Below are 20,923 nucleotides of genomic sequence, written 5' to 3' on the forward strand. Positions count from 1 at the left end.
GATCATGTGTGTAAATGTTGAATTTTGATCGATATTGTAAGACTTCATTCACTCAGTGCACTCAGGCAAACACACTTTCTAAACATGAAGGTGCCTGTGGCTCAGTTTGCAGTTTGCAATGTCAGCGTTCTGGACACTGGCCATTCATTTTATATTATATCTGGCCAAAATGTCAGCCTTCAGGACACTGGCCATTCATTTGATACTATATCTGGACAAAATGTCAACATTCTGGACACTGGCCATTAATTTGACACTATAGCTGGACAAAATGTCAGGCTTCTGGACACTGGCCATTCATTTCATACTGCATCTGGACAAAATGTCAGCCTTTTGGATTACAAGTTTGCTTCATTGGTTTCAGGACCCTGGACAGCAGCATTAAATCTCACGCAGTGTAGGCAGGCCTGTGATGGAGTTTTTCCTAAGAGAGTGAGTGGTATTTAAAGCATCAAGTAACCGTGTGTCTAGAAGGGAGGATGCATGATCTGAACATATAACCAGCATTTAAATCCGAGCATAACACTAAGATTGATTACCCAGATTGGCTGATTTGATAGCTGGTCTATAATCAAAAACAAGAAGCTTACACATTCAATGGGGACACTCTAAAGTAAAGGAAAGGACGAATGCAAGCCACTCTAAGTATTTGGGTATTATTATACTTTAATATGTTCTAAAAATACAAATCTTTACACCTGTATTTAAAAATGTTCTGTAAATATGTTGGTTAGCTGGTGTGATGACTCAGATGGTCCACATGGGAGGGTTCTAGTCTTCCTCTGTGGGGAGGCCGCAGCAGCAGCAGGAAAACAATTCACGAACACGCCTGAAGAATCCACGGATGCCTCCTTTCATACGCTTTTCCGAAGGTTCTGACTGACATCTGAAAATGACAACTCTTTGATTATATTCATACTCTGCAAGCCACAGGAGAACACATATATGTCATCACAAGAAACGATTTGGATGTCGAGATCAACAAGTAGGCCCACACTCACTACGGTTCTCCTCTGCCACGTCTCTGCACACATCTCCCAGAACCTGAATGGTCTAGAGACACAGAACCGTGTAAGGGAACAGAAACAAAATCTACCCTACAGTAAGAACCATTGACATTATCCAGAATGAATAACAATACGTTGCAATGCCATTAAACATGATACAAAGTTGATACAAACCCCCCCTCCAAATATCTTTTTTTTCAGAACATCAATAGATTGTTGTGTCTCACCATGGATTGATGGAGATCAGAATTGGTTGCTAGGACACAGCCAATGACCACGCTGGGTTTCTCATCTGAGAGTTCAGGCTCCACCTTGGGAGCTTCAACCTCCAGGAGGTTGCTCAGAGTCTCTTCTGAGAATCTGGATGCAGCAGTGGTCTTTGGAGACCTCAGGGAAGGCTGAACCTGGTCTGAGGTGACCTCCGTGATAACTGCCTTCATCACTTTATCATTGTGAGCCATGACTGGTTCCTGGAGAAAGTCCTCCATGGCAACTGCCAGACATCTGGCCTGGGCAGAGATCTTGGGGGCAGCCTCATGAAGGTTGTCTTTCACTGTTAAGCCTTCGCTGATGTTGTTGTTCTGTAAACAGTATAAAGGTTTACTGATTTTTGGTACACATTATATGCTGTGTTTGGCAATACATGTCACATGGAAATAGTGAGATGTTTAACTTTTGCAATTGCGGCCTTTACATTATCAGCGATAGCTCTAGATGCTTTCAGGAGAAGGTCTTTCATGGAAACTTCAGGGGTACTAGCTGTGGTGGCAATCTCACACATCTGGTTGGAGAAGTCCTCCGGTACATCAGTGCCCCTGTCCCCCATCTTCAGCAAAAAGAGTATTATTTATGTACATGTGCTGTAGGTGTCTCGAAATCGAACACATACCAATGCCAGGAGGGCCTTCTCTTGAGATCTATTCACATTTATGTATTGTATGATATTAAAAACAAGACACAATTACAATACCTCCATGTCATCCACGATAGCTGAGATCATAGAACGAGTCACAGCCAGACCATCAAATTCTGTGCTGTCATGTCCTATCAGCTGGAAGGATGTTAAGGCATGCTCAAACTTCTGCAAGATGGCAACCACCATGTTTTTTACCACTCTGTAAGTGATGGAACCCAGTGCTGAGACATCCTGGGGAGTGAGCACAGAGCTGGCTGCATCCTCCACAAGCCTGAAGACATCTACAATGGCTGCCTTGGCCCACGGCCCCTCCATGGAGGTGAGGCCTGGCTGCTCAGAGCTGAACAGTGATCCCCATAGCTCCTCTTCTCTGTCCTCCAGGAGGTAGTGGAGAGTAGCTGTCACCAACTCAGGGACCAGCTTCTCTGCTCTTTGGAGCAGCGTTGATGTGCTTGGCACATTCTCATTTGGAGACCCTGCATCCCCAGCAGGTGGAGAGGACTCCATTTCGCCCTTTGTGTCATGCATGGCGCTGCACGCAAGGTTGGAAAACAGGGGGAGGAGGAGATTTCTGACCTCAGCTTCGGCTGATGGCCTGATCATGCCCAGGAACATCTCAAGTCCCTCCAAGGTGACCTAGAGGAACAGGAAAGAGAGAGTGCGAAAGAGAGAGAGAGAGAGAGAGAGAGAGAGAGAGAGAGAGAGAGAGAGAGAGAGAGAGAGAGAGAGAGAGAGAGAGAGAGAGAAAGAGGAAGAGAGAGGGAGAATGAGAATTAAGAGAGATAAGGAAATGGTGAGAAGTCCACTCTACCAGGATTTTCCCGGGTGTCTCATGAGAAAACTTCTTGATGTTGTCTTATAGCCTACCTTCTTCCCAAACTTCTTAGAGAGACGTTGCTCCTTTTCCAGTTCTGTAAAGACCTTTCTCTCAATCCCCTCCAGCATAGGACGGCTGAGGACATGTTGAGGTCTACAGAAGAGGACATGTGTGACTGGACACACATTTTCAGTGAATGTTATAGAATTGTAAAATGTGAGAAGTGTAAAGCTTGCTTACATTGGTCCGAATCCTGCCTCTCTCAACAGAAAATCTTTAATATGCTCCAAGTTCACCTGGTCAGGAACATCTCCCAGTTTCTTGACAATCAAGAACTGTCGCATGATAGTTTTCTGCAAGATACATACTGAATTTACTGGTCTATGGGGATGGTTGTAGTGATCATCATGCTACCAGTCCAATAGTACAATATTACCTGTCCTGTACACAAATCCATTGTAAGATTCATCATCAAGCAGATGACTACTGTCCTAGAGAATGAGATAATGTTTTGAATCAACATAAACATTATTAGATCAGATGTAGGCCTAGAAATAAACATTTTGAGAGAGTTGAAAACTATCTCTAATATTATGGAAATCCAATGTAGGCCTAGACCAACCGACCACGCAGGTTATGTTAAGCATAATAGAGAAAGGTTGGAGCCTGCCTGAGAGATCATCCTGCAGGCTAGGTTAACCAAGCCTAAAATATTACAAACCGGCTCGAAATACCTCAATTTAAAACTCTTAAATAAATGTGTGTGAAGCCAGAGTAGTCATAAGTGCGAAACCTACAATAGTCGACGGGTGAGACGTAGTTCTTGTGTTAAGCTGCCATAATTATCTGTTTTTAATTGTCCTTTGACAAATGAGACCGTGCAACATAGTACTCAGTGTTACATGATGTGACTAATGAGAGTAGGCTACTTACCTCACACTAAGAAACAATTGATTGGGGTTACTTTTTTCGATTAAATACAGTTAGAGCACTAAATATGTCGTTTAGTGGTGTTGATTTGCCCGTGAATTATACCGCCTGTATCAAAGTTCTAGATGCAGTTTTTGGAATGTTGAGTAACATTGTGACACTTTTATTATCAGGGTGCTAAGTGGCGTGAGATTACCATACCTGTCAATGTGTGTGAGTGGGTTCGTTTCTTGCCATTAAATTAATTGTAAATAGTGGGACAAGTTATTCCTTAGGCTACTTCTCAGCGCGAGAAATACAGGGTGTTGTTTGACAGCATGAGAAATGGTTGAAAGGCGTGAGTCTCACGGCGAATGCGAGACTTGAGAGCCCTGCTAATAAACCTGGCACTTGGATTCTACATTATCTGGCCAGAGCCAGAAGCCAGAAAAAATGACAAAATGACATGTACTTCACAGATGAAGATGTTCAGCTTTGAAAGACTAGTTGCAAAAATGTGATCAAATGTATTTCGCAATGACGAAAGTATTTTTGATGATGCTCATTAGACCTGATGATTATTGACCTATGCACTTTTTGTAAAGCTCTCTTGTAAGTCGTTTTGGACAAAAGCGTCTGCTAAATGACTAAATGTAAATGTGAATTATGCATATTATCAAACATTTAACAAACTCCCTAAACCCACATACTTGTTTAGATCACTGAATATGACAATATTACTTATATAGCTCGAATTGTGTAAAGTGTAAAAAGTTTAATCAAACTTGGGTCAGTGTTTTTGTGGTAACTTTTGTCTGTAGAGGGTGCCATTTTTCAGTCAAAAATGCAGGCACACACTTTTAAATACTCTTTCCTGTCAAGCTCTGTGACCTGACCAGAATGAACTCATTAGAGGCATATGTGTTTACAACAGTACATGTGTCTGAGAGAGAGAGAAAGAGAGGGAGAGAAAAAGAGTGTGTGCAGTGTAGCATGATCAGGGGTGTCCCCTTCTGACTGACACATCCTTTTTCCCCCAAGTGAACATTGGCAAAGGAGACAAGTAACTGGCGCCAGCCATCAAATCACCCCCTGCCCCCTGACTGATCCCCAATTATGTCAAGAGGAAAAAATTGTGTCCCTTTGAAAAGCGTTCTTAATCAAACCCAATTAATTCCGCTCATTTCCCTTATTATTTCCACCATGGAACACGTCCTCCCAGTCAGCCTGTTAACTGCAGCCCAGGCCCTAACCGAGGTCATGCTTCACCAAACAAAATAACAGATAATGTGGTAATTAGTAAGTAGTTAAGGGTGTTTCTCATCCAAATTCTGAGGCCAACCTTTATGTTGAACAACTGCCAAATTATCCCCCTACACCAGGTGTTTTTCGAAAGTTTGGTCAAGTTAACTAATGCTAAACACAGAAACAGCGATATGACAATCAGAAATGACGAAAACAGCAAGAAACAACTCATCAATTAACTTCTGCATAGAACCTTCTGCACTTTTCCTGTTCCAGATTCTCCTCATGCTTACTTTATGTGTTTAACAAATAGGCGTGCTATTAAATGGTTTTGGCAAATATATGAATGATCAATAATGGAACATTTAATCCATGTGGTCTGTGTGTGCCTCAGTCCTAAGTCTGTCTATCATTCACGCTCCATACTCGATCACACCAGGCTATTAGCCAGTCACGGCCTCACCTATAAGCTCCCCGAGACCTCTCCCTGACCTGCTGTGCTGTGTGTGTGACAGGTCCTTCTTATTAGAAACAACTGGGACAAGATGTCCACATTCTCAGGATAGTCAGACAGGTGGTAAGCCCAAATTCAATATCTCAGTTCCATATCATCCTACAGCATTGATCACTTTGGCATGTCGTTGACCCAGATGGGGTCCTCCAAGTGTCCCATCTGCCCTCCTACACACACACACATACACATACGCACACACACACAATGCACAGAGGATTGGCTGGCCCACACAGGACACTTTAGTGCGTCCTCAGGGCAATTAGAAGGCCAGGCCAGGCCTGTGTTCAGGGCCTTCTGACACCCCTGGTGAGGCCTGATGGAGTGGAGCCTCATCTGCCTAACAGCCTGGCAGGACTCCACAGGCCTGGAGGAACACAGAGCCCAGGAACAACAGGTCACCCCCAGATCTCTCTCTGTGAGCGCTTACATTGGCCCATTGTACGCCGGTTCTCATTAACAGCATTAAGTCATGTCGTGGGTCAGTAATGCATAGTGGTCAGAGGGAAACTTACAAGCTTTAACCATCTTAGTGTTTCTATTGTATCTTTATTACCATTTGCACATGGAACATGGAAGTGTGCAACATTCTGTAGGTTTGTGATAACACAGCAACTGCATAACAAACAACTAAACATAGAAATACTTTCAATAATATAACACAGTGTACAAAGATTGGCTTATTTTCTCAACAAAGTCAATCAATTAAAAAAACATAATTTTGTCATTGTTTATGAAATATTTTCTCACCCACCGTAAATCATATTTTCTATTTGAATTCTTTGGCTTTTTGATGCACTGGAGTGAACCTGAAACAAAAAGGATGCTGAATATTGATGCTATTGTTATTTAGATCTAAACTGTCACCATTTAAGAATGGAAAGAAATGCTCAATTGTAGAACTGCAGTTAAGTGTATTGTTTATAGATGAGATTCTAACATATTCCTAGAGACTTTACAAAGCTACAAAAATGCAATTTTTGTGAAGGAAACTATTGAGGTAACATGTACGTGTATCTTAGGAATACTCTATTCAGTTTTGAATGACAAATGATGTCATGTTTTAAGGTCTAAGCCCAAAGGTCTGTCATTTTTTACGCCTGTTAGAGCCTTTGACCATTTTCTTTCAACAACCATAGACAAAGGAATATAATCAATAGTGCTTAACAATGAATCGACCCAGTTTAGTGACACATCAGGCTGCTACACACACCCGCCCCCCCCCCCCCCACACACACACACATACACAGTGAACACCATCTGACTTTGAACTCCATCAACAACCGCCACATTCTTTGAGTCTCGTAACTTAAAAAATAAACATTTGTAAAAAGTCATGCCTGTGTCTATTTATTTTTTCACAACAAACACAGAAATTACTACAACAAATCAACTTGCCTGTTTGGAACACCTTTTAAACGATGCACTGAGCATCAATTCTGACTGATCTGGATTGTAAGGACATACAAGTGTGCATAAGAAGCTGTTGCATGATACATTGCATCATATCAGCCAAAAAGTAACAAATCTTAGCAAAGGAGTGGGAACCCATTGACTAAATTGCATCTGAGTGCAGCTGCCTATAAATTATGTCTATAAACCAGTCATTTTCAAGGCTTCATCTAGGAGTTTAGAGGTATCCTTGTCTTCCTAACTTAGCTGGCATGACAGATGACAGATGCCTTTCATCGAACATGGACATGCTTGGCACCATCTCTACCATCTGCATCAACTAGATGCAATTACTTAGATTTGGCTTCACTTCCTTGAAAAATATTGTAATGTCAAAATGATATTTGTTTTGATATGCAGAGATTTTCTACATAACATTGTGGGTGACACTTTGTCAGTGATGTGTTCTTTAAAAAAAAACTTTTTGTCTTACAGTAAAAAATTGGAGCAAGAGTGTAAATCATTTATAGAATAAAACAACAAGAAAATGATAGTTTCACTGGCCCTTCATGAAACAAAACATCCATGTCCTTTATACGCACAGTCAGACCCAAGACAAAAAAAAGTAAAGGTGTCCTCATCTCCCAGAGTCATTCAATGAGCTTTCAATGTGCTTTGCATCCTCCATTGGAACATGAGATCCAGAGGCCGTTTGTAAACATACAGTACATTCACTTGTATCACTGTTAATATCCTCACAGTGTCTCCATGATATATCCTTCCGCCTCGCTTCAGCCATTCAATCACATGTGTTGCCACGTTTTATCCATGGATTGAATGTGCTCTTTGGCCTTCATCCGCAATGCTGCAATGCTGGAGCTCCTCTGGTCCACGTCCTCCATGGGGAACTTATCACTGAAGTTGGAGGGACATTGATAGGGTGGAGGGGGCATGGATTGCATACCTTGGACCATGCCCGGGGGTGTATTGAGGAAGCCATGGCTGGTGTAGGTAGGTTGTAGACCCTGCCCAGGCCCCATGAACCCTGGGATACTGTGCATGGGGGGGCCGCTGGGCATTGGCGAGGTCAACCAGGGATCCAGGGGTAGGGTGTTGCTCATCGGGCCTACATTGGAGGACATGGGGGGTCGATTGAAGGACAGCATTGGCGAGTCGTGGAGCTTCATGCTGCTGGTGTCCATCTTCTCCTGACGTCGCCATTTGGCCCTGCGGTTCTGGAACCACACCTAGGGAAGATCGTCATGGAGCGTATCAGATGCATTTGCAAGTGGATTCCGCCAAAAAATCCATACCACCAAAACACAGAGCTTTACAGACTACATATCATATCACTGATGTTTAGGCTAGTTATTGGATAATGAGAGCCTCATACCTGCACACGGACCTCTGGCAGGTTGACCTTCATGGCCAGCTCCTCACGGCTGTATACGTCAGGATAGTGGGATTTCTCGAATGCTCTCTCCAGCTCATGGAGCTGGTATGTGGTGAAGGTGGTGCGGTTACGTCTGTGCTTCTTCTTGGGATTGTCTTCCTCGGGCGGCTCTGGAGACTTGCAGTCGCTGTCCACCTCTTTCTGCAGGTCACTCATTTCTCCCTCGCACTTGTCACTGGAGAAAAGGCTCGACTCTGGTGGGAGAAAGTGAAACGGGTCCCACTCAAATTGGACAACTACCATATCTGTTGCTATTGTGTTGAAAACAAATTAACTGCTTCAGTTGTTAAGGAAGCCAACATTAGAGACATTGGCAAGAGACATAATGGAAGTATGAACTTATGCTAACAAAGTTTGGTAGGGTTCTACACACCAGTTAGTCAAAGAAGTTATAACTTTTCAGCACATCGGACAGCGCCTGCTAAACGCAAACAACTTCAAACAGCAAGTTGTTCAGCTCAAATATCGGTCAAATTATTATTTGAAAGTATTATTTGAATTATAATTTTGAAAGTAAATTCTTTACTTTCAAAAGAAACACAAGACAGATTGTCTTAAGATACAAACCTGCAGTTGCACTTATTTCAAGAAATTCTAAAATGTTAGTCAATGCTTTTCCATCTAATCAGTCTCATTTGTGAAAGTGAACACACGATGCAGCCCAACCAACCTTCTATACTGACAAACGTCTTTCTCTGATGTCGGTAATCTCACAGAAACAGATGCTGCCTGCAATCCTCAAAGTCTCCACATTACAAACCTTAATCTAGCCAAATACTTTGTTGGGTAAAGTCTATCCAGCCTGTCTTTTCTAGGAAGGATTGAAGTGTAAATGATCCATGTGTGCCTTGTTAATCAATTTGGAATCGTCCAATCACTGGCTTTGGAGTGAATAAGTAAACTTTTCAATAATTCCTCAAGTAATCCAGCCATTTCTTATTTGCTTCTGATCATGTATTAAACATGAATTCCACAATAACCTTGACCCTTATAGTATAATACTATCATATAGTATAGTATAATATAAATTGATGCAATTGAAATCCCTGACCTGGTTCTAATACTAACATTTGGCACTCACTTCTACCAAACCAAGACTAAACTTGCAACTTGCAAACTTGCCTTTGAAACTTAGCAACTCATATTACAATGCCAAACATCAGACAGCAACAAACTCAACATTCCAAATGGTGTTATTTCTGAATGAATGAATCATGACCGGAGGACTCACCATGAAAGGCTAAGTGCTGTGTGCTATCGACCAGGCTGGGAAGATGTCCATAGGGATTGGACGGGACCTGCTTCCCCTGGTCCTCCAGCTCCCCACTGTCCACTTTTTGGCCCCTTACATCCCCCACAGTGTTGAGTAAAGGGTCCTGGTCCTTATTGAAGCCTAGGATGACATCAATGCTGTGGACACGGCCTCCTCCACTGGACGCCCCTTCTTTTACCATGTCATAATTGTCTGGTGACAGGCAGCCATCATCCACCATTCCCAAGGTATCCATTGACAAATGCATCCGAACCCTATTAGTTTCTCTCTCACACGCTCTCTCTCTTCTTTCAGCGGAAACCCCACCAGGTACAACACGTGATAGCAACTGACCAAGTGGTCACTCCTTACATCCGTAAGGATTAGGAAAGAGCATGAGAGGGGAGGGTTGTAGGTTTGCGTCTCTCGGCTACCCCTCTTGTAGGGATGAATTTCCAGTCTGCAAAATGAAGAGAGAAAGAAAATTAGATCATCACTTTCTCCCAATTATTGCCTAAACTCGCTCTGTTCAAATTGAGTTATGGTGTTGCAACAGAACTGGTTCCCAGTTTTAAATGCCCCAAAAAAATGATAATACCATCAAATCTTCCTGAAAAAAGGAATCTAAATACATCTAGACAAGATGCATGCATTACACAGCCACTTTTTTGGCTACATTTTTATTTTTTACTCTGTAGGGAAAAAATAATAAAATGACAGAATTTAAGTCAAGATCTGCATGTATATTACAAAGGATCTTGGACGATATAAGATTTTCTTAAAATCATGCCATCTCATTCTCACTATGGAAACCCAAAGAAAGAAATCAATATAAAGTTTTCTAGTTTGAATCGACAATATTTTAAACATAAATTCCTACTGTGACTCATTACACATTACTTTACTTACTAATATATATTAAATATAAATTAAAATTCTGCAGCATTTAAAGCTGAAACTAGTTGTTCCTATTGATTAAAATGTTCAACAAAAAATGGGAAATACTTTTTGACTCCTGATTAAGGAGATGAAATGAAACCCTTCAATTGCACAACTTTTAGCAACTTTTAGACATCTGGGTCAAAACAAACCAAAGAAAAAATACGATAATTTTGATTGACACATTACAACTAAAATAACCAACTTAATTTGAATGTGATGAAAATTTAAATATGGATGAATGTAAAAATTCCTACCTCTTTTAAGTTTGCTTAAGGCTATATACCGCACACATGTTGCTTCTATCTCTGAAGTAGGCGAATGACAGCGAAGACACTTCCGCTCAGCATAGACTCCTCTCTCGGGCTATAAGTCCTTGAAATCCTAAGCACACAAGTGAGCAAAGCAACAACAACTGAAACTCAATGTAACAGGAAAATTAATGTTCTCTCTCTTGAATAAACCCTTCTTTAATTGTGCAGAGCACAGGGGCTTGTAAAAGAATTGAAGTAAAAAGAAAGGATTTAAGAGGTTTAATAATTGGAATCCTTCCCCTTTAAGAATGATTGACAGTTGTTTTCTGGTCAAGTAATTGCTCCAAATGTGGCCTGCATTCAGCCCACAGAGGGAGGCCATTGCTAATGAAGCCTTGACAAAACTTTCTTTCAAAAAACTATTGTCTAAAAGATAATGGCTTTCACTTAGAGTTTTTGCTAATCCCTTCATTATAGACAATATATGAGCGACAAGACACAGAGATTGGCTTTAGCTAAACACTAATGGTTGCACACACTGAAGTGTTCACGAAACATCTGAATTCAAACAAGTCCTTTTGAAATGTAAGTGGGAAAGAACTGTGAAAAAAGCAATGAAATATGTGAATGTACTGTATGTTTAAAGGATTATAATATGCAATAGAACATTGATATCCTTAGAAATATGTGAATTAAATGTGCTACTTTTCCATTTTGGCTTTCCATTTTATTTATTTTTTGTTATTTCACGGACAATTTAAAGTAACAAACAAAAGTTTGTTGACTAGTGTCAATATACTAAAATTACAAACAATTAAGATGGTCACCTAATAGAATGTCAAGGCTGTGAATCCAATTTGTAATTACAGATTTAACTCTAAATACTGAAAACATGTAAACAGATAAAGTAATTATTTAAATCCAGACAATTACTCCACTAGGTCCATTGAATCATTATGCATGAAACATGTTAAGTAGGTCACACCAGGTGAGTCATCAATTGTTTGATGCATAAGGGTAATATGCATTCTTACAACAAAAAAGCTATGCAGATCAGGGAATTCCATATTTGCATAATACTATTTATTTCTCACATGACACCCGTTGACGCGTTTGACATTGATATGACTCTTCTCCTGAGACACTGCACGGTAATCTCTCTATATCAGTCCAGGGCTTGGATTGACTCCTTGGCACAGGTGGAATGGGCAGGCCCTTTTTCTACTGACTAGATACGTTTCCCTGCGGACAGCTGGCCACCCCAAAGCTAGGGAAGCTAAGTGTCACAGAGATCAACCCTCACCTTAATGAGCCTAAAGACTTCACTGGAGATTTCCTCTGACCTCATCTGTCTAAAGATAAGTTAAAGTAGCTCCTGAGTTTCAGAAACAGCTTCATTGGAAAGGTATGAACAGGGTTGGGTGAGATTTGACATTTTGACTGATATTGACTAATTGAATATCTTATATGTCATTATATGTATTGCACTTCTGAATGATTGGACTTGATATCGAGCAAATGTAACCCAACTACGTGGCAAGTAGTTCATGGCATGCCAGAAATTCCTTTGGGCAAATAATCTGATTCTGTTTCTCACTTTGTACATCGTGGCAGATGGCCCATTTAAAACAATAAATACAGAGCCTTGGGAGAAAGCAAAGGCAAAACAATCCTCCATGATGTGTACAACAACATCAGTTCTTCAAGAATCAAAAGCTTTGCTAAAGCTCAGACTGAGAGGGAAAACACCTGACTGCATTTGTTGCAGTCAGGTGTTTGTTGCATTTGTTGATGGAATTATCTTTTTGCCAAGACACCCAGTGACTGATGGCCAGCCTCTTACAGTCTTAGTCGTGGATATGTGTGATAATCTTCGTTCAAATAAATGACTTAAGTGGTGCACCTTTAGCATGTGTACTATCCATATGTTGTTCCGTGTTGGCAGTATGGAAATACCACAGAGGCTTACAGTATATAGTACATCATGTGTAAACACACACTTTACAAATACCAATATCATCAATAATTGACATAGTTGTATACTATGGCTCCAGGCCCGGTCATTGGGGAGCAGTTTTAAAAAATTGGGAAAGGCAAAGTGTGGCTTTGTGTTATACGCTGTATGTTTTCAATTAAGACCACTGTAATTGTCTTAGTAAGGTGATTCTTCTTGGCTGCAGAATCTGCAGAGGCCAGTTAGATGGGATGATGATTAGATGTTCTCAGATGTACTAAACCACATTATATGGAGATCTACAGGTTATGAAGTGAAGAGTTAAGAGTTTTTCTGGCAACATCCTAGAAGAGTGCATGTGCTTTCGTGTCTTTATAAACAGTGCATTTAGTTTGACTGTTTTGATTATTTTTGTAATATGTCAATTTATTTGTAAATCAGCATGCAAACTTGAGAACTCAACAACTCTATGGATCCTTGTTGGATTATCTATAACAACATGCAACCTGTAATTGACTGCAAATAACATGTACAAGTTGCACCTGCATTTGTATAAATTACACAGAATCCCTTAATCTGAGATACAGTTTGACAGTCAAATAAAAACAAATATTGTTCTGGTAAAGAGATGAAAACAGTCATAAACACTAATCTAAAGCCTAAAATGTATTTAGCGAAGTAATGTTTTAACATCGGCATTTGTTAAGTCAAGTAATAATCATTTTACAAAGTTAATATATTAAGGCTGTACTTTGCCTGTTTCCTCATTATCCTAATTGAGTACAAATTGGTTAAGAGGGTACAGCGTAGCTATCAAGCTGCTTAGTTTTATCAGATGACAATTTAAGTCTGGGAGATCCTATTAGGAAGAAAGCAGCTAACGCGTGAAGGTGCTGTGTCAGCTAACAAGGGGAAAGGGGGATGGGGAGCAGAGAGGGGGAGATGGAGAGAAGATTGAAAGGAAGGGTAAAAGGCTAAGAGACTTGACATGTAATGTGTTTGTCTAAGTTATATGATACTCTGGAACTCATCTCCTTTCATGTCTCATGTTCAACCACTGTCTCTTTCACCCCATTGTTCATATAAGTATGTATGTATTGTATGTATGTATATATGTATTATTAACCGTAGGCTTATGGACTGTACAGTGTGTACTGCCTGTATTTTACTTTATTTAGCCTATGTATTTGTTAAACAGTCACTTAACATTTTAACTGCATTATCATATTCTGTTGAATAGCATTACCTGTAGAGCCATGTACAGGTAAATCCGTATATTATATCATTTACTTGAACCTCTGAGAACAGAGTGTAATTCTGTCAACATTGTTGTTCATGTGACTCTAAGTTTGGTTACCTGACGACCTGTAAGCGCATTCCCTGCTTCATTCTCTGCTTCATTCAGGATAATTGTTGCAAGCTTCCTGAGTGCTTACAGTCAACCCCTTCTGTTCCTGCCTTCAGATTCAAATAGCTATTCTGCACTACTGACTATCCTCCAAATTCATAGGGAATAACAAGTATTCAAAGCCAAATACATCTTTACACTACATATTTGTTTATTTATTCATTTATTACATAGACCTGTTACACAGCAGCCCTCTCCAGCAACCTCTGCAAAACCTGGCTACATGGCACCAAATAATGACATGACGCAGAATCTTGTTAACTTGGTAATTTGTGTACATTAGTTTTGACCCAGCTACAAATACAATAGCAAACCTATAGTACTTGTGTAACAATTTTACTTTCAAACCTAAATCAGACAGATCAGTACAGCTATTTTATCAATCATTCTCCAAAACATTTGAGTCCAGACGTGGTCATGTACATACTTAATGCAATTGACCAAGTGACATGTACTAATTGACCTAACTTGTTGTAGGCTAGATCTAGTTCTCTGATCTTCTGCAATTAAATGTATCTGGCTTCAAGCTTCTGACTACAGATCTAATTTAATGTATGCGTATGATTGTGTTAGGATTTTTTTTGTTGCAATTGCTACTACTGAGTAGAAGTGTTGAAATGAATGGTTACATTTATATAAATGTGATGCGCATTGTGGTAGGTGTAAATCCTTTAAAATGCTTTTCCTATCCATTTCTTTCATAAATGTGATTGTCTCTGAAACCCCCGAAAGAATAATGTGAATGCCATTCTGATTAGCTTTTGGGGGTTACAGAAATAAATATATCTATCAAGTTCTCATCCACAAACTAATCATGAGCAAATTATTGAAAAAAATATAAAACATTTTACTCCTAAGGAAACCTTTCAGACAAAGTTTTCATTGGTGATTTGTTTTCTTACAGTAACATGTAATCCACAGTCCCTGGCTACTTTAGGAAACTGTGAATCACTTTGGCATGTCATCTTTTAGTTTCAGTCACAACAGTCACCAACCAGATAACCCTGAAACCCCACCACCTGCTCAACTTAAATAAAGTCCATTCTGGTATGAAATAGCTGTAGGTGACAAAAAATACACAGTTACCCCTCTCAAAAATATTTCTCAATCCCCAAAGAGGAAGTGATCAATTTGGTCAATTTAGACACTGCAATGTAAACACAAATATATAACGAGATATAATCAGATGCAATATAGTAGAGCTCTCAAATAATTGCAATTAAATTGTCAAATGGATAATCTGAGATGAGATTGGTATTTTAGATACATTCAAAATAAATACATGCACACACTACATACACAACTGCATTGTATTATAAATACACATACACAAGTAAGTGCAATACAATTAACACACATTTACATTTAGTAGACGCTCTTATCCAGAGCGACTTACAGTAAGTACAGGGACATTCCCCCGAGGCAAGTAGGGTGAAGTGCCTTGCCCAAGGACACATCGCCATCTGGCTCGGCCGGGAATCGAACTGGCAACCTTCTGATTACAAGCCCGCTTCCCTAACCGCTCAGCCACCTGACTCCCACAAAATTGACAAATATTTAGGTTTCAGGCATGGCTGCTAATCTTATGAGTATGTGTATGTGAATGCACAAATATGAATTGGGTATTACTTTGAATGTGTGTGAATATTTGCTAATGAACGTATATGCATTTGTTTGCATGTGTGCATGAGAGTTTGGATGATGTACAGTTAGATGGCTTACATGGTACAGTCACTGGGAGCTACAGTCAAAGTTAAAATTAGCCTGAGAAGGATATTAGGGTCTATCTGTCAGTCTGGCTAACAACAACTGTTAAGATTCTGCGTAGGAGGCAAAAGACCATTTGAGGTGACACCAATCGGACAGCGGATGAGTTATCAAGCTCCTCCCCTTTTGTCATGGTGACTTGCCATGCACAGTCTGAATCAGTGGACCCATACTACACAGTACATCGTGTCCAGATTCAGATTGTTAAACAATTATTACAATTATATTTATAACAGTAGGATCCTTGAGAAAAAAGGGATTGATAAAGTGCATGCATGGTTTACTATGATCTTTTAAAAAGATTAGCAGGCTATATGTGAGATGGATATTTTAAAGGACGACATACAATTGTTTTGTTTGACAAACTTCATTAATATACAAATGCTAAGAGTTGTATGATTTAAGAAACATCAAGAGTTTAATGTATTGTAACATTATTTAATAGTTTATTAATTATTACCTACATTTGACTGAGTGGGATTATATCACTGTTCATTAAATGTAATTACACTTGTTGAACTGTATTCACAGTGGCAAATGTTTTTTATATATATGTATATCATTTTGTTACTAATACAATCACAGGCAGATATTAATAATAAAATGTGTACCATCAATGAGGAGTCACTGTTCCTCTAGATGCAAAACCTTTACCCCTTCTTGGGTAATTTAAATCATTTTTAAACAATATTAATTATTAACTGTGTATTCGCAGAATAAAAAAGTTTTTGAAATTAAAGAATTTATAGTGTAATTGATCTGTGTGAACCTCTGTTTATGGAGAATGTGTTTCCAGAATACACAAAGACGATATCGTCAGTGTTGTTAAGTACTGACTTAATTGGGATATCTATATCAAAAATATTTGAAATATTTAAAACTATGAATTCGATATTTTGGTGACTTGGATTTTGACGTGTGGCTGAAGTCCATTTGTGGAAGAGCAATCCTGTGAATAATCACATGACAACACACTTCTCCTCTGCTGCCTGCTTCACCTCTGTCATAGTGGTCTGAGCTTTGATTCTTATTGCATCCATGTCCATGTTTTGAAGATTGCCCAGGAGTGAGTCATTGATCTCCTCCTCTTCTTCATCCTCTTCTACCATCTTGGCAAGATCCTCTGGAAGGTCAATATCATCTCCCGCCATCTGGATGGTTGCATCGTCTTGACCGCTCTGAGAGCGAGAAAATTAGGTTCAATGCATCTGTAGTTATGATATCCACACAACTAAATATACATTACAGAAAAAATACAAGGATACATTATTTTGGGGAGATTGAGAACACATAGCCAGATAACTGACTTTGAAAAAGAAGGCATGCTTGTTAACCACTAGACAAACTGCAGATTTATAAAAGTACGGAATCAAGTACATTTTAATAAAGGAAGATTTTTGTAATTGGACGTTGTGCAGTCAAAAGAGTTGCTGTGTTCATAAATGGGAAACAATTACCTCTGGGAGGCGATACTTGTCTCTCAGAGCCACCCTGAGATTGGCCCTCTCAGCCTTTTTAACAGCAAAATCCTGATCTCGCTGAATCCTGGAGGGGAAAAGTACTCGGATTAGTAAGTCACCAATGACCTACACATCAATAAATTGTTGCATGCATTTTTGAGATTGGTATTTTAGATACATTCAAAATAAATACATGCACATATTACATAAAATAAATAGATGAATGATACAACTGCATTGGTTCAAAATGAATGAAATGAAATTAATTTTTAAAAATTAAGTGAAAGACTCTTCATTTATTTGTATATTGATAGTGTTGTTTGTTAGATAGTGGTCTATGTTAAACATGTAGTATTGTCTTGCGTATTTAGTATTCTGTACATTCATGTGTTACATGCTTTTATTTTAATGGTGGATTCAGGCCTTAAAATATAAATAATGACTCATAAATGTATGTGCTGTATAAAACCTAATGAAAAACAGTAACATGAATACAGAAATGTTGGTACCCCTGCTCTGGTCATGTTTGAAGACCTCAAGTGTCCAGCCCCGAACAGAAGGACCATGCATTAAAGGGTCACTGGAGGTTGGAAGCTGGACAAGAGAACAGGTGGTTTGCAACTGAGCATTCCAAGAAAGTCCATTGTTTTCTGAGCAGTTTAATCTCACTGTCATGTGGATCTTCAAGGAAAATATTCCATGCGGTGAACTGGCTTTTATATATGCACTGCAAATCAAATAATTGGTGTGTGAGCTAATATTATTACACTTCTATTGAAGGTGCCATGGTTGATCAAGGCCACTTTGGATTAGACTTCTGTACAGTACCATGGTTGATTGCACTACAGTAGATACAGTAGCTCTATAGAGGCGTCTAGGATATATTTCTGTCCTTTATACTGCACTGGTTATATAAAGATAATATACAAACAAAATGCTGTAATGCTAAATGCTGTCACTTTAATTACCTTTAATGAACAGTGATATAATCCCACTCAGTCAAATGTAGGTAATAATTAATAAACTATTAAATAATGTTACAATACATTAAACTCTTGATGTTTCTTAAATCATACAACTCTTAGCATTTGTATATTAATGAAGTTTGTCAAACAAAACAATTGTATGTCGTCCTTTAAAATATCCATCTCACATATAGCCTGCTAATCCTTTTAAAAGATCATAGTAAACCATGCATGCACTTTATCAATACATTTTTTGGCAAGGATCCTACTGTTATAAATATAATTGTAATAATTGTTTAACAATCTGAATCTGGACACGATGTACTGTGTAGTATGGGTCCACTGATTCAGACTGTGCATGGCAAGTCACCATGGCAAAAGGGGAGGAGCTTGATAACTCATCCACTGTCCGATTGGTGTCACCTCAAATGGTCTTTTGCCTCCTACGCAGAATCTTAACAGTTGTTGTTAGCCAGACTGACAGATAGACCCTAATCTCCTTCTCAGGATAATTTTAACTTTGACTGTAGCTCCCAGTGACTGTACCATGTAAGCCATCTAACTGTACATCATCCAAACTCTCATGCACACATGCAAACAAATGCATATACATTCACTAGCAAATATTCACACACATTCAAAGTAATACCCAATTCATATTTGTGCATTCACATACACATACTCATAAGATTAGCAGCCATGCCTGAAACCTAAATATTTGTGAATTTTGTGCCCCCACCCCCATACACACTTCTTACCTTACAACATTAGAAACAATGCTAATCACAGTCACTAATTGTCTGTTTGTATAACATACAGCAGGTCACCTCACACCCCTATTCCAATGTGGAGGCTACTTTACGGTAACTGCCTAGCGTGTTTAACTTTATAAACACTGCCAGGATGGACTTCGTAGTTGTTTGGAGCTGATACATTGGTTTCTGTCACACATGTCGTATAAAGCTGTAAACATGTGTTTACCTTTTCAGCATTCTCAACCTGTTACACATTCTGGCAATCCAAGTTCTGGGACAATTCAAGTTTTGGGATATATTTTACAGTAATATTTTTACCTTGCAGGACTTGTGTAGCTTATGTATTTGAGTAATTGGATTAAACGGCAATACTTGATATGCAAATGCATATACAGCAACCCTTTATATTCCATTCACTTGAACCCCTAAACATCTGCCTACTCACTTCTCCTCCACCAGTTGCTTCTGATACTCCTCAAACTCCTCTCGGGACATGCCTTTGGATGCTGGAGTCTCCTTGCCGTCTGCAGCCGCAGTGCTGTCACCCTCCTCTCCTCCTCCTCCTCCGCCTTTCATATTTTTTAACTTGTCCCCCAACATGTGCTTCATGAGGAATGTCATGGCTGCTGGTGTTCTGGTGTAGAGGCGACACTGTGGAGGAGAGTGAGGGGGTGCCGCAGGGCACCAGTTTAGGGTCAGGAGCACCTCAGATGGAGAGCCAGAAGGAGACTTTTTGGAAGATGGCAATGCTGGGATATTTACAGCAATTTGAAGGTATTCCAGGAGTCCAACCTTGTTAAATAATATCCCCAGACACCATTGACACCTCTGTCTATTGTCTCTGTCAAGGTGAGGGGCTGCGGGTGTCAATATATTCGGGCTAGATTAAAACCGCTCAAGGGCTTAGCTCATTATAGCCTACTGACAATGGGAGCCTTTCACCTTGTAACAAGGTCCCACTGAAAGCCCATAGACTTGTATACACCAACCCCTCTGAAGCCTGTAGGTGCTCTTACCCCTCTTACAGTGCAACAGTAGCCTACTACATGAAACAATAAAAAAAAGTATTTGAATGAAATTGAAACAGGATGCATCATTCACAAAATAATCTTGTGAGTTCTTAAGATTGGAGATCTCTGAATTGTTTAATGAAGGCTAAGCTGTATGAAACCCACAAGAACAGGGCAACAATTGACTGTGGCAATCTACAAACACAGGTCGGACAGGTCACATTTTTATGTGTAAATACAGTAGGTGCTGTATTACCGTAGTAGCTCCTGTACATACAGTGTTATATCAGTAGAAGCAGCATTGTAATGTGCCAACTGGTGCTAAGAGAGAAGGAGTATCTTCCTCTCTCACAGCCTAGCCTCCTTGGTTTGTGACTCCCAGTGAACTTGGATAATGATGTTCGTTCACACCTAGAGTGGTTAGAAAGATTACCCCTAAACGGACAAATTAACAGACACAAACACTCATAAGATCACACTCACGAGAATTAAGAGTCCTGATTTTCGAATTCTCGTGAGTGCAATCTCATGAGTCTTATGAGACTTAAGACACACTTTAACGCAAATTGGCTTGGTCTTAACAAGGAACATTGCAAGGTGTACTTAAAGCTGTCAGATATCCTCAGGAGACCTTTCCAGCCCATTGACTTTAGCTGACCGTATTAGCATAGTCCCTTAAATGTGACAAGAGCCAGAGTGGATTCACAAGATTTTGAATTATTTTGGGTTTAAAGTTAAATTACTTAATAAAGTTTTTTATTTTTTTATTTAGTTGTGGCAAACATCACCATCTTCAAATTCTGTCTCGTCGTCAACGTCTTTCATATAATACCGTGTAGCATGGACGCTTTGTGGGTTGAAAAACACACACCCAGGAAAGATGACCTTTTTTTGTAGTGCCAAGAGACT

At 39.6% G+C, this 20,923-nt stretch overlaps 3 protein-coding genes across 3 annotated transcripts; all 3 read right to left on the reverse strand.

Moving 5' to 3' along the window:
- Nucleotides 1-722: 722 nt before the first annotated feature.
- LOC134036529 (uncharacterized) lies at nucleotides 723-2,889 on the reverse strand. The gene is made up of 6 exons (XM_062481516.1): nucleotides 2,791-2,889; nucleotides 1,978-2,559; nucleotides 1,702-1,833; nucleotides 1,235-1,588; nucleotides 1,002-1,053; nucleotides 723-886 (listed from the first exon to the last, which is right to left on the reverse strand). The coding sequence occupies exons 1-6, from the start codon at nucleotides 2,866-2,868 to the stop codon at nucleotides 855-857; spliced, it is 1,230 nt and encodes a 409-aa protein (XP_062337500.1). The 5' UTR covers nucleotides 2,869-2,889; the 3' UTR covers nucleotides 723-854.
- Nucleotides 2,890-5,946: 3,057 nt separating this feature from the next.
- rx2 (retinal homeobox gene 2) lies at nucleotides 5,947-10,863 on the reverse strand. Its single transcript, XM_062481222.1, has 4 exons — nucleotides 10,699-10,863; nucleotides 9,482-9,962; nucleotides 8,191-8,444; nucleotides 5,947-8,044 (listed from the first exon to the last, which is right to left on the reverse strand). Exons 2-4 carry the CDS (start codon nucleotides 9,768-9,770, stop codon nucleotides 7,601-7,603), a joined length of 987 nt encoding a protein of 328 aa, XP_062337206.1. The 5' UTR covers nucleotides 9,771-9,962; nucleotides 10,699-10,863; the 3' UTR covers nucleotides 5,947-7,600.
- A 5,838-nt stretch (nucleotides 10,864-16,701) lies between these two features.
- Nucleotides 16,702-19,891, reverse strand: cplx4c (complexin 4c). Its single transcript, XM_062481262.1, has 3 exons — nucleotides 19,450-19,891; nucleotides 17,282-17,369; nucleotides 16,702-17,002 (listed from the first exon to the last, which is right to left on the reverse strand). The coding sequence occupies exons 1-3, from the start codon at nucleotides 19,623-19,625 to the stop codon at nucleotides 16,784-16,786; spliced, it is 483 nt and encodes a 160-aa protein (XP_062337246.1). The 5' UTR covers nucleotides 19,626-19,891; the 3' UTR covers nucleotides 16,702-16,783.
- Between the last annotated feature and the right edge of the window lie 1,032 nt (nucleotides 19,892-20,923).

This window comes from Osmerus eperlanus, chromosome 16, assembly GCF_963692335.1.
Source record: "Osmerus eperlanus chromosome 16, fOsmEpe2.1, whole genome shotgun sequence".
In the NCBI taxonomy this organism is placed as follows: Eukaryota; Metazoa; Chordata; class Actinopteri; order Osmeriformes; family Osmeridae; genus Osmerus; species Osmerus eperlanus.